Source organism: Prionailurus viverrinus, chromosome A1 (genome assembly GCF_022837055.1).
Source record: "Prionailurus viverrinus isolate Anna chromosome A1, UM_Priviv_1.0, whole genome shotgun sequence".
NCBI classification, from domain to species: domain Eukaryota; kingdom Metazoa; phylum Chordata; class Mammalia; order Carnivora; family Felidae; genus Prionailurus; species Prionailurus viverrinus.
This window is the reverse complement of record NC_062561.1, coordinates 6150756-6168713: the sequence shown is the minus strand read 5'-3', so window position 1 is coordinate 6168713 and position 17958 is coordinate 6150756. Positions and strand designations below refer to the sequence as shown.

The window sequence follows — 17958 nt, the reverse complement described above, 5'->3', positions numbered from 1 at the left end:
GGGCTACTTTTTCATTATTTACATATGATAGAATGCAGTCCATTGTGTATGCTCAACATTAATATCAAAATTAAGCAAATGTGGCATTTGTCAAGAAATCAAACATTGTTTACAATGAAATATTTTCAAGGAAAATTTCCAATTGGTCATTTAAGTAAACACGCTTTAGAATAAGCACGACATTCACAATAATAATTAAAATCAATGGAAATCTCATTTAAGTTTGCCTCAATCAGCTGTTATCAATAAAACCCACGCTTTATCCTCAAACCTAAATTTTATGGATACAATCTTAATGCTATACAATCAAACAAATAAGAAAATTAGAGTAAATCACTGGAGCTCCCAATAAATGAAAGAAATCTCAAGAAACAAGCGTGATTAAACCTGACATTTCCCAGAGCATTTTTCTTCCCAAAATCTGTTTTAAAGAAACATGCTTACACGGTCCCCACACTCATTTTATGGAAGCTAAAGCACAGAGAAGGGGCAAAAAACAGAGCAGAGGCTGCAAATGTAGGCTCCTTTCTTCCAACTGTTCAATTATTTTGTTGCTCTCCTGTTCCAGCATATGAGTAATCTCAGGATCCTTTCTGCTTGTTATTCCTTGCCCCCCCGCCCCCGAAGAATTTATTGGCCCTTCTTTTTGGGCAGAAAGAAAGTGTACGCATGTTTTTACTTTTTTTCTTTAATAGCATCATCCTTTACCAACATAAAAATACCCTAAACTACACTGAATGTTACGTGTGAACTTCAATAACAGACTAAACAGACATTTTCCTCAGTTTCTAGTCCAAATGAAACACTTTTTTTTTCTGATTTTAATAATATATGTTAACTGCAAGCAATTCAGACAATTTAAAAGATATTAAAGGAAGAAAGGGAAACCTGCCTGAAATTCTCGTGCCCATATAAAAACCCTAGTTTGAATTTTTTTTTCCCTAATGGGCGGTTGCTATTCAAAATAATTTTATCATCACTGTCAAGGAGTGTGCACAAAACATCAAAGTACCTATAATTTGGGAGTATTTTCTAAAGATTTGACTAAGTTTTTTTCTCTTTTCCTAACCATATCAAATACCCACAGCAAGAAAACGATTTAATATTAAATGAACATACATATAAACATATAAAAGTAAAACAAAAATTTCATGAAACAATAACTGCCCTTAATACATATGATATACTCTGATACTTTTTCTATTCTATTCCATTAAAAAAATAAAAATAAAAGGGCTAGTTGTGTTGTGTGCTTTCCTGACTCATTTATGGCTTACAACCTGCAATTTAAAAATCACCAACCTAGAAGAAAAATCCCTGAATTTAGTGATCCAGCTTTGTTACGGTTCTCCAAGTAGCCAGAATCACGTCATTTAACTACTTTGCTTCTCGGTTTTTCCACTCATTAGTGACAGAATTCAGCAGACAATAAAAAATGCACTTCAAAACAAACCATATCACCATGAGCAAATACATAGTGTTCAGTAAGCAAAATTAATAAACCAGGCAATCTTTCACTCAAAGAGAATCAGATCCAGAATACCCCAATAATCCATCATGCTACCATCAATACGTAAGATGCCAAGATAAAGCAGGACCTATGAAATTGAGTTTGAGTCAGTGGCTCACTCAAAAGATTTTGATCTTATTTAATGGTTGCTAGGAAACCAACTCATCCTTCACCAAGGACAGCTGAAGCCCCACCAAGTGATTCCAAGCCACCCAGTATAATTAAAATTAACTGCAGGGCAACAGCACTATCAGATTTTTTTTCTTCTACTTCAGATGAAAGCTTTGAAATGGCTTGAACCTCTTTTACATATGTATATACTGTGGCCCACTGGGCTGTCTCACATCATGTGCTTCTCTCACAGTAGCACATCCCCTTTGGGACACTCCTAAAAGAAATCTCTGTAGAGATCTATTTTCTAAGAAATTTACTGTGGCCTAAAAAACTATTTTGAAATGCTTTCGGGCAAGAGTGATTACAGCAGCTTGTTGCAATACTACAACAAAGCACTCCAAATTTCATATACAGCCTTGTAATTCAGCTTGAATGAAAAAAGAAAAAAAAAAAAAACTATGATGAAAAGTTACAGTATCTCTCACTTAATATTCTACTCCACTTAGGGCAACAAGGTGAAAATACCCCTATGTGCCTGGTAGTTCCAAGTTAATTACCATTATGCTAAAACCATTAGGGTAATAATTAAAATGAGATTTTGAATATCAGCTTTTTAAAAAGTGGAACACATTGGGGCGCCTGGGTGGCTCAGCCGGTTGGGCGTCCGACTTCAGCTCAGGTCACGATCTCACAGTCCGTGAGTTCGAGCCCCGCGTCGGGCTCTGGGCTGATGGCTCAGAGCCTGGAGCCTGCTTCCAGTTCTGTGTCTCCCTCTCTCTCTGCCCCTCCCCCGTTCATGCTCTGTCTCTCTCTGTCTCAAAAATAAATAAACGTTGAAAAAAATAAATAAAATTAAAAAAAATAAAATAAAAAGTGGAACACATTAATGACCATGAGAACTTGATTTATACTCAACAAAAACTAATGGTCAACTGGCCAGTTTTATTAACTAGCACTCTACTTTCCTAAGTTCCCTAGGAAATATGTTGAAAGCCCAAGTCCTTAACATTTAGAGTTGAATTAAGTGTAAACCATTTCTATGGTCTGGCTGATATGGGTGGATGACTATTTTCAACAAAAGCATAAAATTCAGCCAACACTAAGTGTACTACAAAATTAAAAGTGAGTAACTATTAGCTAGAAATTAAAGTATTTACATTGTGACCAGTAATGAACTGGTCACTTAAATGTAGTATAAAAGTGAAATGAGAGTTGTAAGTTCAGAACTGCTGTGTGTTCACAAGGTAGGTACTGCTGCCTTATCTACAACTAAAGAATAATTCACACACTTGGGACTTGAAGATGTTTTTGAAAAAAAGTAAGGGATGTAAATGAACTACGATGGAGATGTCCTAACCTTAAGAAAAACACTGGAAAAAATAAATGACATAAAGAGAACACGAATAAATAGGTAAAGGGTCAGGAAATAGGTTTCACTGGGTGAAACAAAAATACTGGGTAGAAAAAGAGTGTGATAAAAGAAATCAACAGATCGATATCATTAGCTGAATGGTCTTTGGACTGACTGATAAGAGCTGAATTCTAGGTAGAAAGAGGAAGGCTGCTGAAAAGAATTAAAAATTATGAACAAAGGGGTTTTTTTTTGTTTTTTTTGTTTTGCCCTCTTTCACTTCAGTAGGCTCTAAAAAGGAGCATGCACACATCTGTAGACAGGGAGAAACATTAGGTGGTAGCAGAAATAACCTATGGAGAACCATCTTGGAAGCCACCTTGTTTCTGCTACAAATGAGCTAGTTCATTCATTCAACAAACATAAGCAATACTGTATATACCGACTGTATTTTGCTAGGCACTGGGAGGGATACAAACACAGAGGAACCCAGTCTTTGCCCTCAGGAACTTATAATCAAATGGAGAACACACTACCAAAACTAGTTTAAGTGCCCCTTGGGTAATTCAAAATAACTGCTATGGGACTTTAGACGTAAACATTCTCACTCCTAGCTAGGGTGATCAGGGAGGGCTTTATTGGTGGGGTAGCAGGAGCAGCGCTTTAAAGGAGGAAAAGAATTTTAAACGAGACAGATGACTAGAGATGACGGGAAGAGGGGGTTCAAGTACACAGGGAAATCTCTGAGTTGGCTGGAAACAGGTATATGGAGTGAAATGGAAGGAAAGAAGATTAAAGCCAGCTTTCACTTCAATTCACAAATACTAGCGTGCATACACTTAACAGAGATTTTCAAATTTTAACCCAATCACAGAATGTCTCCTAGTTAAAAAAGAAACCTGACTTAGACATTTATTTCACAACTGAGCAAGAAAACCAATCTTAAATTTAGAAAGTTATATAAAAACTAATCTTTTCTACGAAAGAGGACAGACAAGAGAGGGAGTTGGCTGGGTGGCTGGGTGACCTGAAATGGTCACAGCAGCGGCACTAGTAGGGACAACTTCTCATGGCCTCGCCAATGTGCTTTAATTCAGTCAAGAAGGACAACCTTTTAAGAGGAAAGACTTCAGACACCACTGCCAAATCACACTTTTGCTTCTACACAGAAAGTATCAGATAGGATTTGGTGTTTAATGTCTTTTTATTCATGCTCCGAAAAACCACCAAACTCAATCCAACAGGCTAACAGACTTCAAACTTTTCCTTATTCTGACTCACTTAAGTTTATCTTTATTCAAAGCTTTCGTTAAGATTTCACACTTCGTTCCTCCTTATAGCATCGGGCAAAAAAATCTTAATATTCTTTAACCCAGTACTCCTTTTTTATATATAGCAGATAATTGGGGAGTAAAAATTGGAATTAACTGGTCCCATGTTCCTTCAACTCTGTGCCTCTGTTTACTCATTTGCACAGGATGGTTATTTTATGTGTCAAATTGGCTGGGCCATGGTGCCCAGACATTTGGTCAAACCTTTCTCTGGATGTTTCTGTGAAGGTGTTTTTGGATGGGATTAAGATTTAAATTGGTAGACTTTGAGAAAAGCAGCTCACCCTCCATGTGACGGGTGGGCCCTACCCATTCAGTCAGAGGCCAACGCCACGATAGAGCAGAGACTAACCTATCCTGAGTAAGAGAGAATTCCGCCAGCAGACTGCCTTTGGACTTTTCTGCAACTCTTCCCCTTAGTCTCCAGCCTTCTGGCCTACCCTAGAGATTTTGGACTCACCGAGCCTCTACAATTTCCCCGAGGGAACTCCTTAAAATAAATCTCTGCCTCTCCACACATACACATTCTGTTTCTCTGGAGGATCCTAATACAAACGTTAGGGCCAGAACCAGGACTATAGCCTGTTGGTCAGACTATTTTCATTTCCCAAGGAGAGGAGAATAAAAGAAGGGAAAGAGTGTAGTCAAAGGGAAGAACAAAGCTAACACATATATCTTTGTTTTTATTTCTCTCTAGTTAAGGCAAATAGATTAAGTGTAAAGCAAACCAACTTATACATACATATTTTAATGTTCTAAAACCAAAAAAGTTTGACTTGGACTCACAAATTATTGCACAAAAATAAATATTTCATGTGTTTCCTTTCAGGCCCATTCTTCTTCTTTTTCTTTTAAAGTTTATTGATTTATTTTGAGAGAGAGTGTGTGTGTGAAGAGTGGAGGCTCAGAGAGAGAGGCTCCCAAGCAGGCTCCGCGTTGTCAGCGCAGAGCCTGATGTGGGGCTCGAACTCGCAAACCGTGAGATCATGACCTGAGCCAAAACCCAGTCAGACGCTTAACCGACTGAGCCACCCAGGCGCCACTCAGGCCCATTCTTCATAAAACATCCACACACATATGCAATTATTACCGACTTCAGTCCAACCAGAGTTTCAGAATTATTAAATCTCTATTTCTCACCAAGGACGACAGACCCCAGTAACTGATCTGCTACTATGTGATGATTAATAGTGATGAAATTAATCTGTACTTATTAAATAGGAGTATTAACTGTTAAAGCTCAACTGCACATATCAAGCAAAGAACATCATTATTCTACCATCTCAGATCATTATTTCTATTAATGATGAAGACAATTTTATTAAGCAAACTTTCAATAACATTCTAGGGCATTATTAAAATGATATTTTTAGGGAGTCTGTGCCAATTATCCATCTTAGTCTGATGTTTCTCGTGGCACGTCAGCAATTCGTAACATTAGAAATCTTACATAGGTCTGTTTAGGTCAGTATTGCCACATTTCATCTAAACCTGACTGCAAAGAAGCAAGGAATATAATTAGCCATTAATTATATTTGTTCTAATAGGATAAGTATTTCATCTGCAAATAACAATATTTGAGAGAGTTAAAGTCAAGTTATCAGCTTCTGAAGAACATCCTTCAGAGTAAGTACTTTTTTGCTACAAATATGAATATCTAATGTAATTATAGTTGAGCACTACATACCATCAAAACTCCAAAATTTACTTTTTAGTTAGTAGGAAGGTGGACACATTTTAACAAAAACTATGATAGCGAATCTTTCTTACAGAAACTGAGGACTGATTCAAGAAGTAAGCACCTGAACCGGTAAGATCCTGACTGGGGGCAGATGTTACCACTTTAATGACCCAATGGTTCCGTGGGCCCTTGTGTGTCTACAATGCACAAGAGACTTAGGTGTGAACAGTCATACACAAATGATTCAAGAGCTTTCACTCTAAGTGGGGGAGTCAAAGGAGGTAGCAGTACTCAGACAATACATTACAGGTCGGAAAATATTTTGGGTAAATAAAACAACTAAACAGACAGCAGTGGCAGATGAGAGGGGTAAGAGGAGTGGGAATGGTTTTCTCAGAGAATGAGAGTATTTTATCACTGACACTGTTCCCAATTGCCAGCATATGGTGACAATCGAAAGTAACCTCTTTTCATGGTTTTTTGTTTTTTAAATGAATGTTCATTTTTGAGAGAGAGAGAGAGAGAGCGTGAGCAGGGGCGGGGCGGAGAGAAAGGGGGACAGAGGATGCAGAGTGGGCTCTGTGTGGACAGCAGAGAGCCTGATGAAGGGCCTGAAGTCAAGAACCACGAGATCATGACCTGAGTCAAAGCCCAACGCTCAGCCGCCTGAGCCACCCAGGTGTCCCCCTGTTTATTCTCTTATAAAAGTCTGTTTATTATTTTTAAGTCACCTTCAGACGGTGCATCCCTTTGATGCTGGCATCTAGGGTGCACTGCTCCCACTGGCCCCCACCTCTTGGCACACCACTAAAAGACGGGGAGACCTCCAAAATGAAGCGTCCCACACTGTCTCTAGGTCAAAGAGAACTTGTCTATGCCACACCAATAGAAAGAGCTTTCCCAAAAGAGAAATTAAAAAAAAATTAAACTGTAACTATTTTCACTACTGTAGTTGGTATTACTGTAAGTGGTTCAAATATATTATATACTAACATAACAACTGAAATGCTGATTTGTTTTCAATTTGTATTCATCTAATAAACAGACATATTTTCACGATGAAAAATAACTTACAACAAAAAGAAAATGTAGGGTCATCTCAGCATAATTAGGGAAAAATGCCCTTTTGCCATATTTTATTCTTTCGGAGATCATAAAAAAGGTCGGTAGCTTAAAAGTATCAATAGTTGACTCCCCTAAAAGTTGAAATTTACTTTCAGCTTCATAAGGAACCAACAGATTTGTCTCACTTCTGTAATTCCACTGTAAATAAAATACCCTAATAATATTAAAAATAAAATTTGCAGACGGAAAAAAGTTCCTTCAACCGAATTTCTGATGTTATCGGTCCTAGTCTAAATGCTTTCTAGGTATGTGACCTGGAGATAAAATAAGTAGCCTTAAACATATTGTGAGGAGACCTGTTGAAAATAGATGCAAGCACAAGAAATTATGCACTGCAACATCTGATCTGAAGGCATTAAATACAGAGCAGCTCAGAAAGACTATGTGCAAGGGGCAGATCAGCTCCATCTCAAAGTCTACAGGGCTAAAAGCTAGGTCACTATTGACTATGTCACTAAGTGACTAAGTGACTAGTGACGAAGTCACTATTAGTGACTATGTGACACATGTGATCAGAGACCAAGTCCTCACTTCCAGCACTGTGTTTGTAACTGTTTGCAATGAAGGCACTGTCACAAACTTTACTATAGTTACCACCTTTACAAAGAAAAGAACAACAAAGCACAAGGTAATTATGCAATATGGGGAATTTGAGATTTAAATCATTTACATCCAGGAAGATGAATGAACAACGCACCATTTAACGAAAAATTTCATGCTAGATGGATTTTATAAAAAGGCATAAATTATTCTGCCATGTGGAATTCTTAAGAATTTAATGTGCATTAACATGGCAGGGCTTCTCAATAATGTACTCAATAATGATTAATAAATGTTACTGGTCAAAAGACTGCTACTAATATAGTGGGGCTTAAAAATAAGCAGATTGATCTCTATCTCTCAAAAAAGTAAACATAAAAAAACAACCCAGCAGATTGAATTAAGATCTCCTCTCCTAATATGTAACTTAGTTTCAGTAGGCTCCGAAGTTTCATTTCCAAGTTATTCACAAATGTATCGATTTCTAGAGTTTGCTTAGCATCTAATAATCAATTAGACTTCATTTATAAAGTTAAAAGTAAACAAAAGCTTAGGAAAACAAATGTGCCCTCTTTCACCTCTTCAGGGAACCCCAGCCAGTATACGTCAGAGAAGCAGGATGCATCATATAAACAGCACGAGGCTAGACTGTAAGGAGACTACAGCACTCTCACCCTTCTACAAGGTTTGCAAGTCTATGCAGCACTGATATGTAGAGACAACTAGAAAATCAACCAACTATAAATGCATCCTTCTGCTTAAACCTAACTACATATCAACTTACCAAATCCCTGTGCAACACCCAGTTAGCATGCAGGTAGTGAATCCCATCTAGGATCTGATACAATAGTGACTTCACCATTCCCCGAGGTAACTGAACTGGCTTCTTGTTTGCTTTAGAAGCTCTGTGAAACTTGATTATATGCTGAAAGAAAGAAAAATATCACCAGAAGCTTAAAAAAGAAAAGAGGGAAAGATCACTTGATGTATAATATTTTCCTAACAGAAAAAGAAACACTCAGGGATTCCCAAAGATATCGAAAATATAATTTCATATTCTGCTGGGTAACATAAACTTAAAATTTCCTACTAACTGGAGCTAAAATTTCATTTCCTGAGCAAATGATCGTGTCTCAGAAAACAAATGATTACAACAGAGAAGTTGAGAGCAATGTGATTTTATTTTAAAAGTATAATTAAAAAATACTTTCAGAATATACTTGACCCCTGTTTACCTGGTAGAAATTTTCAAGAACAGAATCTGTTTTATCTGTACTAATTAAATGAAAAGAAAATAAACAGAACAAATTTCAAGAGATACTTATGGGTTGGCTGACATAGCATAAATGTGTTGCCTGTTTATAATACATGGGTTATAAAGGAAGCACACAGGGAAATTATTTCAATAAAATACACAGAAGCATAAAGAAATCACATGTAAATGACCAGTTCACACTGGAAATATTTAGAAATAGCTAAGATTCAGATGAGAAAAAAATAGCCTTGTACTATTCATTAAAAACTTTCTAGGAACAGTATTAGTGGACATCCGGTAAAACACAATACCATTTTATAAACAGGAAAATTGCTTTATAAACAAATGTACCTCAGTAGAAACAAGATCCCATGTTTCAAACGCTCTTGACAGGTTTCTTCGTTTTAATTAAAGCACTCTTAAACTGCAAGAACACCTACAAATCAGCTGAAATCAACTCTGCTGTGTGTAACACTAGGCATATGCCTGGTACCTCATGTGCCGAAGAACAGACTCTTGAGCAGTATTTATGGGTGAATATCAACCATATTCTTGACATTAGTAAACACAACTAAAACAGGACAGACATATTTTATATTACAGGTCAACATTTTCACCTCCTATTTTCTTATGACATAGAAAGTAGAACAAGGATAAGGAATGGCTAGTAACTCATGAGTGAAGAAGTTTTACTTTCCAAAGAAAAAAATATATAGCAAAGACTACCTGGTGGGAAAGTAAAAGTGTCGGCCTGCATGTAGTATGATTAATCTGTACTTTATTAGCAGCATAACACTATTTTAATTTTCTTCTGTTATCTGCCCAAAGTATTTTAAAACAGTCAAGCAAAACAGAGCTAAAACTCAATAATCTAGAATGTTCTGTCACATAGCCTAAGAAATGGTGTGACAATAAAGTCTGTTCACCTTAAGAGCTGGTGGTTTTCAGAGCTTAATAAAAATAGACTAAAATACATCATTATTTATAAAAATTAAAACTTGACAGAGTGAGAAGAAAAGAATATGTGGGGGAGGTACAATAAATGATGCCATATGCACTCCTCCAGTTAACATTTTTAAGTAATCTCTATCCCCAACGTGAGGCTCGAGCTTACAACTCCAAGATCAAGAGTTGCACACTCTACTGGCTAGGCCAGTTAAGCACCCCTTCAGTTAACATTTTCATTAGGGTTTAACAAATTACTTTTTTACCAATATGTCATAACTACAAAAAACTACACTGGGGAAATCGCTTACCTTTGTTTGTATTCCAGGGCTATATAAAAAATATGCGGTGTGCTTAGCATGAAATTTCACCAACACCTAAGTGATTTTTTTAAATGACTCTTTTTACTGCAACTGTTTTTGTTATCCTCTGCTGCCTTACCCCAGCTAATTCAACACTCCAATTAAAATAAGAAAATGAAATGGATAAAGGAGGTTTTAGTAAATGGAATTATTTTATTTTTATTAAAATGAACATTAAAAGTACTTATTTGACTTAAATGAGTATTAATAAGAGGACAATAAGGCCAATGATGCCCATGTATACACATCCGGGAACACTGCATGCAGCATAATCTGCGAAAGTATAATTATTATATCGACACGTAAAATTAAATATCACATACTAGCTAGAAATTATACTGAATACAATACGATCTCCTATGTTCAACTATTACAAATCATGATTTATTACAAATTATGTTTATAAACCAGCCTACACAATTTCTCATAAATTTGGATCATATAATTTGATTTCATGTTAGGCTTGAGAATGAGCGTCCAATTCAATATCGGCCACACTAATTTAATAAATTTTTATTAACAGAATCCCAATTTGATTTGATCAGATTTATTTTAAAAGAACAGAAGTGAACAACAACAAAAATATTTACAACCAGCACTGACTGTGGACAATAGTTTCATAGAAGAGAAAATGTGATGTCTACTTTCAGTTCAAAACAATTCTTTACAGATAACTTACACAAATAATTTGAATCAAATTGCATTTACTCATGGAAAACAGAAATCCACACAGTAAAAAATACTTCTTATAAATCTGAAAGTATATGAAACCCATAGAAGTTTCCATTTCTGAAATCTGTTAGGGTTAAAATTATGTAAATGAGGTTAATTCTGGAAATTAGCACGAGTTGAAAACTCTTTTACTATTTTCAGGAGGTGAACTTCCTTCCAAACTATGTACTGTTTACTTGTGTTAGTTTTACTTCAAAATTTTGTTTTTACATTTACAAAGTGCAGCTGAATGAAAACTGTAAATTATTTTGAAGATACCTGAAACTGAGCCAGAATATTATAATCCCTTGCATACCAGTACAGATGGTCCTGACTTACAGTGGTTCAACTCATGATTTTTTGACGTGGTGATGGAGCAAAAGCGATGAGCATTCAGCAGAAACCACACCGCGAATTCTGAAATGTGATCTTTTCCCAGGCTAGCAGCACGCAGGCCAGTGCTCGCTCAGGATGCCAGGCGGCGGCAGCTGCTGCACCTCAGCAAGGGGCAACGGCCAACGCGCTACAACCATTCCACACTCACACAACCATTCTGGTTTTCAAGTTCAGGACGGTGTTCAATAGATGATGTGAGGTACCGAGCACTTCATTACAAAACAGGCTCTGTGTTAGGAGATTTTGCCCAACTGGAGGGGGATGTTAAGTGTCCTCAGCACAGTTAAGGTAGACTAGGCTACGCTATGATGTTCAGCAATCAGGCTAGGTGTATGAAATGTACTTCTGACTTGATATGTTTCCAATCTGCGATGCATTGATCAGGATCTAACTCCATCGTAGGTCAAGGAAGATCTGTATGTATGTTTGTTTTCTTTTATTTATCTCAAGAGATGCACAGCCAGTATAGAAATATACATATAGGCCAGTATACAAAACACAGTGAAATATTTAAAGATCCTATTAAATTACTTATTAAATATCAGAAAAAATAGAGTTCACAGAAGTGAAGTACTTGTTAATGAATTAACTCAATGTAATACTGGGTTTTCGCTTACTTGTTTTATTTTCTCAACTGTAGTCTGCATTAACATGTACTTTATAAACAAGACTGATCAGCATATAAGTTTTGTGAGTATATTTCAAAATTGTTTTGGCTATCTTGCTACAGATTTTCATTTTATATATCATAAACTCTTATCCCCAAGATTGCACTTCAGAGTTTCAAAAAACATAACCGTTATGATTAATAGAGTAAATCTGATAGTTGCCCAAGACTTTCGTAAATACCGGTTTTAAAAACAATCTACTGAGTAAATGCAAAATACTAAGTTAGCCCTTTGTATTTCAGCTCTTTAGCCAAGATAAATTTAAATTCTGAGCCAAAGCATAAGAGACTCTTAAAAACTGAGAACAAACTGAGGGTTGATGGGGGGTGGGAGGGAGGGGAGGGTAGGTGATGGGCACTGAAGAGGGCATCTTTTGGGATGAGCACTGGGTGTTGTATGGAAACTAATTTGACAATAAATTTCATATAATAAAAAAATAAAGTAAAAAAAATTTTTTTAAATAAATTCTCAGTTTATAATAATTTTTATCAATGTAACATCATTTTTGTCATTATATTAGCTAACCTAATAAAACTCATCTAAGAGACTGTAATCACTTGACTTTGAGAATCTTCAAGGATTTGATTGGAAGCTGTCTTCCACAAAGAATTCTTCCTAAACGAGACCATGCCCAATTCAAGTAAGTACAATACTGAATTTCTGTTTATGGAAATAAGCAATACATTAGAATATGGTATTAAGTGTGAATAATATCCAGGAAATGATTAATAGTATGTTAGATTTGTATACTACACTTAGCTTATGAAGCTTTCCAAATACAAAATTGCTCTTCCAAAAAATCCTGTAGAAAAGCAGGAAAAGTATCACATTTTACAGATTGGGGGGGGCGCCTACAACTTCAGAGCCCCCCCCCCCCACTCAGAGCCATTAAGAGACTTGCCTGATGTTGTATGACAAATAACAAAATGACTAGCTCTCACGTATTTGTCTCCCTACACACGGATACCACTTTCTCATCTTATATTCCTTTACAGAGTAAAAGGAAACATGCTGCTTTTAAATCCTAGAACAAAATGGCTATTACAGTTACCTTAAAAATTTTATCAAAAATCTGTAGCTAAGATACCACACCGAATAGTTGTTTATACTGTTCAGATTCTACTGTTTTCTGTAGCATGTTACAAAGATGAAATTGGTAAGACCAAAAAGTAATAATACAAAGCAAAATACCCTAGTCTTGGTAATTCATCAACCATATTCTGTGAGGTCACTTTTACTTAAAAAAATGTAAATCTCACAGTAAGATAAACTCCTAAAATTGTTTTTAGTCACCTTTAATCCCTGACTAAAACCAATGACTTGATGCCTACCACAATTCACCTTACCCAGAGGTCATGTTCAGCGTAGTCAAACAGAAGCCATACTTTCCTATCAGCATGAGACAGAAACACCTTTTGAAGAGAGATGACATTTGGATGCTTAAGCTCTCGAAGTAACTGCAAAATAAGGAAGATCCATTAAAAATTTTTGCTATGAAAATCATGTTAAATAAACCATACCATTTGTAATTCACAGGCAATAAAAACCCAATGGTAATCAATCCTAAAAATCTCATAACTACCCACAGTATTTTAAAAGTGTCCATACAGATGAGGAAAAACTGTTTGGAAAAGATATAATAGAGTAAATCTGTTTTGTTGTTATTGTTTAGTTGGTTTTCTTATTTCATTTTTATTTTTTGTGATAAAATACTTAACATTAAAATTACCATTTTAACAATTTTAAGTGTACAATTCAATAGCATTAAGTCTCCTCAAAATGTTTGCAACCATCACCACTGCCCATTTTAGAACTATTTATGATCCTAAACAGAAACTCTGTACCCATTTAACAATAATTCCCCATTTCCCTTCTCTTCTCTCAGCCACTGCTAACCTCTACTCTACATCGTCTCTATGGATTTGCCTACTCTAGGTACCTCTTTTAAAGTATTAGAGTCATACAGTATCTGTCCTTTGGTGTCTGGCTTGTTTCACTTAGCATAATGTTTTGAAGGTTAAGCTACACTGTAGCACTAGCAGCGTCATAATTTCCTTCCTTGCTTAGGGCTGAATACATTCCACGGTATGTATGTACCACCTTTTGTTTATCCATTCATCTGCTGATGTACTTGAGTTGTTTCCATGTTTTGGCTGCTGTAAACAATGCTGCTGTGAACACTGGTATACAGCTACCTGAGTCTCTGCTTTCGATTCTTTGGAAATATACCCAGGAGTGGAACTGGTGGATCGTATGAGACTTCTGTGGTTCACTTTTGGAGGCAACACCAAACCGGCTTTCACAGCAGCTGTACCATTTTATATTCCCATCAGCAACGCATGAGGGTTCCAATTTCGCCACATCTTCATCAACACCTATTTTCCTTTTTCTCCCCGCTCTTTAATAACAGCCACATTGTAACAGATATGAAGTAGTATCTCACTGTGGTTTTGATTTGCCGTTTCCCTAACAATGGGTTAGGCATCTTCTTTAAGGTGCTCATTGGTCATTTGTATACCTCCTTTGAAGAAAGGTCTATCCAAAGTCTTTTGCCCAATTTTGAATTGTTTTTTTCTTCTTGTTGTTGTGATCCTTTAGCGTAGATATTAATCCCTTATCAGATAAATGATTTACAAATGTTCTCTCCCATTTTGCTAGTTGTCTATGTTTTGACATCATAAAACAATTGAACTTAAATGTGTAGTTTGCAATTCTTAAAAAAAACTAATCACGACATTAGAAAATACAACATTTATCAATATCAAATAGCAGATGAGAATTAAGATCTGTAATTCTGTGAGATATGGTACCTATTTTCTCAGGCATTTCAAATATATAGTAAAATTGATTAAAATATTTTAGCCTTTAATAAAATAATAAAGAACTTATGCAGACAGAAGCATCTAGGTAGAACACATTTTTATGGGTTTAACCTTTCTCATTTCCTAGAAGGACATTCTTTTATCTAAAATCTTTTATCTCCTTATTTTATTCTCATTTCATAACCAATGTGGCCCTAATAATCCATTAGGATTAAAAGGTTAAAAAGTATTCCTACCTTGTCAACAACAGCTCCAACAATGACAAGAAAAAATTTCTCATGAAGCCTCATACTACGTATTTATCAGTTACAACTGACTTACACAGTGGCTTCCAAATGTGTTCCAAATACATGACAGCCATGTGAGAAAGTCAAGGTCTTGGAACTTAGGACTTCAGTACCTTTTATAAGAACACTGCTACCAAAACAAGAATTAATATAAATACAATGTTAACAATATATTAGGGAGTCTAAAATGAATTCAGCAAAGGAAAGACTATGAATGGACCGTATGTTAAATCACTTACATTAACGATTATTCTCCGGAAAGTGATAATTATTTTATTCAGAAGCAAGATTAAATTCAAGTTATCTATTTCTGCTTTTAGAATATAATTTCAAAGCTATGAGACTTTAGAGAGTACACACAAATCCTCAGAAACCTAAAGGGGCAGTATTTAAGATTAACCATTTCCTAATTAGTAAACAAGGCAAAGAATCTGATAGGGGAAGTCTAGACTTCGGAGTCACCCAGGATAATCCAGCTGGCTGGAGAGCCAACCCTAGTGCTAAGTTCACCTTAGTTCTGGGTCAAGCGTTTTCTCTATTACCTCACGATTGGAACACACTTCTCAGGCACTATTTCAAATCATTTCTGGAAAGTGGCAGGGTAGAAATTACGGCAAACTCCATTAGAAACCTACATATAAAGCTATTCTTAGATCACCCCTCAATTTTACTTCTAAGATGAGGCTTAGCTCCGGTACTGGGGAAGTGGGGGAAACAACCAGCAACATACTTTATTAAGTTCTCTAGAGGCCCAAACATGGTGCTAAATAAGCAGAGGACATGCCTTATCTCGCTTAATCATAAATGACTGTATGAAATATTTATATTACTTCTATTTTATAAATGAGAAAATAGTGGTTTGAGGGTATTAAATAATTTGCTCATGGTCATAGTCCTGGGTAGTGGTTACGATCAGGCTTTAAATGCTTTTAAAACTAATTAATTACACTCTAAGGTCTAATTCCAATACCTTCCAAGACCTAACACTCGGGGGGGCTATTTCTCACTATACTTCATAAGCACAGATGTCTAAATATATACTAGGGTGTGAAATGCACAGTGACAGGCACAGTGCCTTGCTCACCATTTCACTGCTAGGTTCTAGCACACTGCCTGGGCACCTGGTGGGCACTCATTAGGTATTTGATGATTAATGAATTTGTGAATTTAAAAATAGATACAAATGTACAGGCATCATCCAAACACCCTTTGGCTTCTGACCTGTGGACTCAGATCACTGCTTTCATCATGAAACCAGTCGACTTCTTTTAAGAATCTACTTCTTGGGGTGCCTGGGTGGCTCACTCGGTTTAGCATCCGACTCTTGATTACGGCTCGCGCCACGATCTCGCAGTTTGTGGGTTAGAGCCCCTCAGTGGGCTCCGCACGAGTTCAGAGCCTGCTTGGGATTCTCTCTCTCTTCTCCTCGCTCTCTCTGCCTCTCCCCTAGCTTTCAGAATAAATAAATAAACTTAAAAAAAAAAATCCACTTCTATTTTTAAAACATCTACCTGATGAGTCAGACAACAAATCTTCGAGGGTAATAATTTAAAAATATATTAACAGTCAGTGCTATCATTATCATAGTAAGTAAGTGACAGTAAATGTTATGGACTGAACTGTGTTCTCCCTCACATTCATACGTTGAAGCCTTAACTGCCAGTACCTCAGAATGTGACTGTATCTGAACATAAGACCTTTACAGAGGCAATTAAGTTAAAATAAGGTCATTAGGGTGGCCCTAATCCAATCTGAATGGTGACCTTATAAGAAGAGATTAGGTAGGACACACAGAGAGACACCAGGGCAGCTGGTACAGACAGGACCTTCCAAGAGGTCACAAGAGAATAGTCGTCTGCAAAGCCAGGAGAGGCCACAGAGGAAACCCAACTCTGCAGACTCTCCAATTTTGGACTTACAAGTTCCACCAGGAGAGAGTCAGTTTCTGTTGCTTAAGCCACCCAGTCCATAGTATTTTGCTATGGCAGCCTTGGTCAACTAACTCAGTAAATAACTACTATTAGTGAGTAAGTAAGACACTCCATGCGGGGTGTTTTTTAAAGGGAGATTTATCAGGGGATGGGTCACTGTGGGATTAGAGATGGAACCGAGTCTCAGTGGGGAATTACATCTAAGTAAATATTTCTATTGAAGTACTTCCAAAAAACCAGGGAGCTGTGCTACATTTAGCAGGGCTAACATTAACCAAATACCTCCTACATGCCAGCCACTGTGGGAGATACACTAGGTCCTGGACATAAAATGTGCTAAGACTTGCTGAGGTTCTCCAGTGGGAGACAAATGCAAGTAAGCAGACAATCCTAGGCTGCGGCTGCAGTAGTGGTAACCCATTACCGAGAGCAGCTAACATTTACCTGGAGTTTATTGTGTCCAAAGAAGTATGCTAAGCTCCTCACAATAAACCCTATGAGACACTATTACCATTTTACAGATGAGGAAACAAAAACACAATTAACTTGCCTTGGGCCCTACAAGCTAGTAAGTGGTCAAGCCAAGTAAAGCACAGGTTTATTTGGCTAGGGCTTTAAGTGCTACAGGCAGTGCTTTGACATTGGTACTCTGGCACTGGGAGCATCCCAGTTTTCAAAGCTGATGAAAAGAACTTCAGCATTTCATCACCCCGTACAGAGCCCACAGCATGTAGTTACGTATTTCTTAACATTTTCTAAGGTTGGTTTTTTTTTTTTTTTGCCTTTTTGAAGATTTTAAGCTAAAAAAAATTAAAGAAAAGGTTTGAATAAGCTTAAGCAGTGGTTTCCATCACAAAAATCACCTAAATTCTTCTAATTCTACTGGGAACAAATTCTTGTAATTTCCTGAATACTAAGATCACTGCTAA

General features: G+C 36.6%; 1 protein-coding gene and 1 long non-coding RNA gene across 7 annotated transcripts in view; one reads left to right on the top strand and one right to left on the bottom strand.

Moving 5' to 3' along the window:
• CDK8 (cyclin dependent kinase 8) overlaps positions 1 to 17958 on the bottom strand; it is a 114527-nt gene that overhangs the window by 33653 nt on the left and 62916 nt on the right. For 4 of the 5 annotated variants that reach the window (XM_047861024.1, XM_047861031.1, XM_047861016.1 and 1 more), the window contains 2 exons: positions 13336 to 13446; positions 8437 to 8577 (listed from right to left, as the gene is read on the bottom strand). In XM_047861024.1, the coding sequence (XP_047716980.1) occupies positions 8437 to 8577; positions 13336 to 13446 (252 nt within the window). Of the gene's footprint in view, positions 1 to 8436; positions 8578 to 13335; positions 13447 to 17958 lie in introns of those variants that run through there. The other variant, XM_047861049.1, reaches the window with a different exon arrangement.
• LOC125167222 (uncharacterized) overlaps positions 7660 to 17958 on the top strand; it is a 68166-nt gene continuing 57867 nt past the window's right edge. For both annotated transcript variants that reach the window (XR_007152706.1, XR_007152708.1), the window contains exons 1-2: positions 7660 to 7740; positions 12510 to 12629. This is a non-coding gene — a long non-coding RNA (uncharacterized LOC125167222). The remainder of the gene's footprint in view (positions 7741 to 12509; positions 12630 to 17958) is intronic.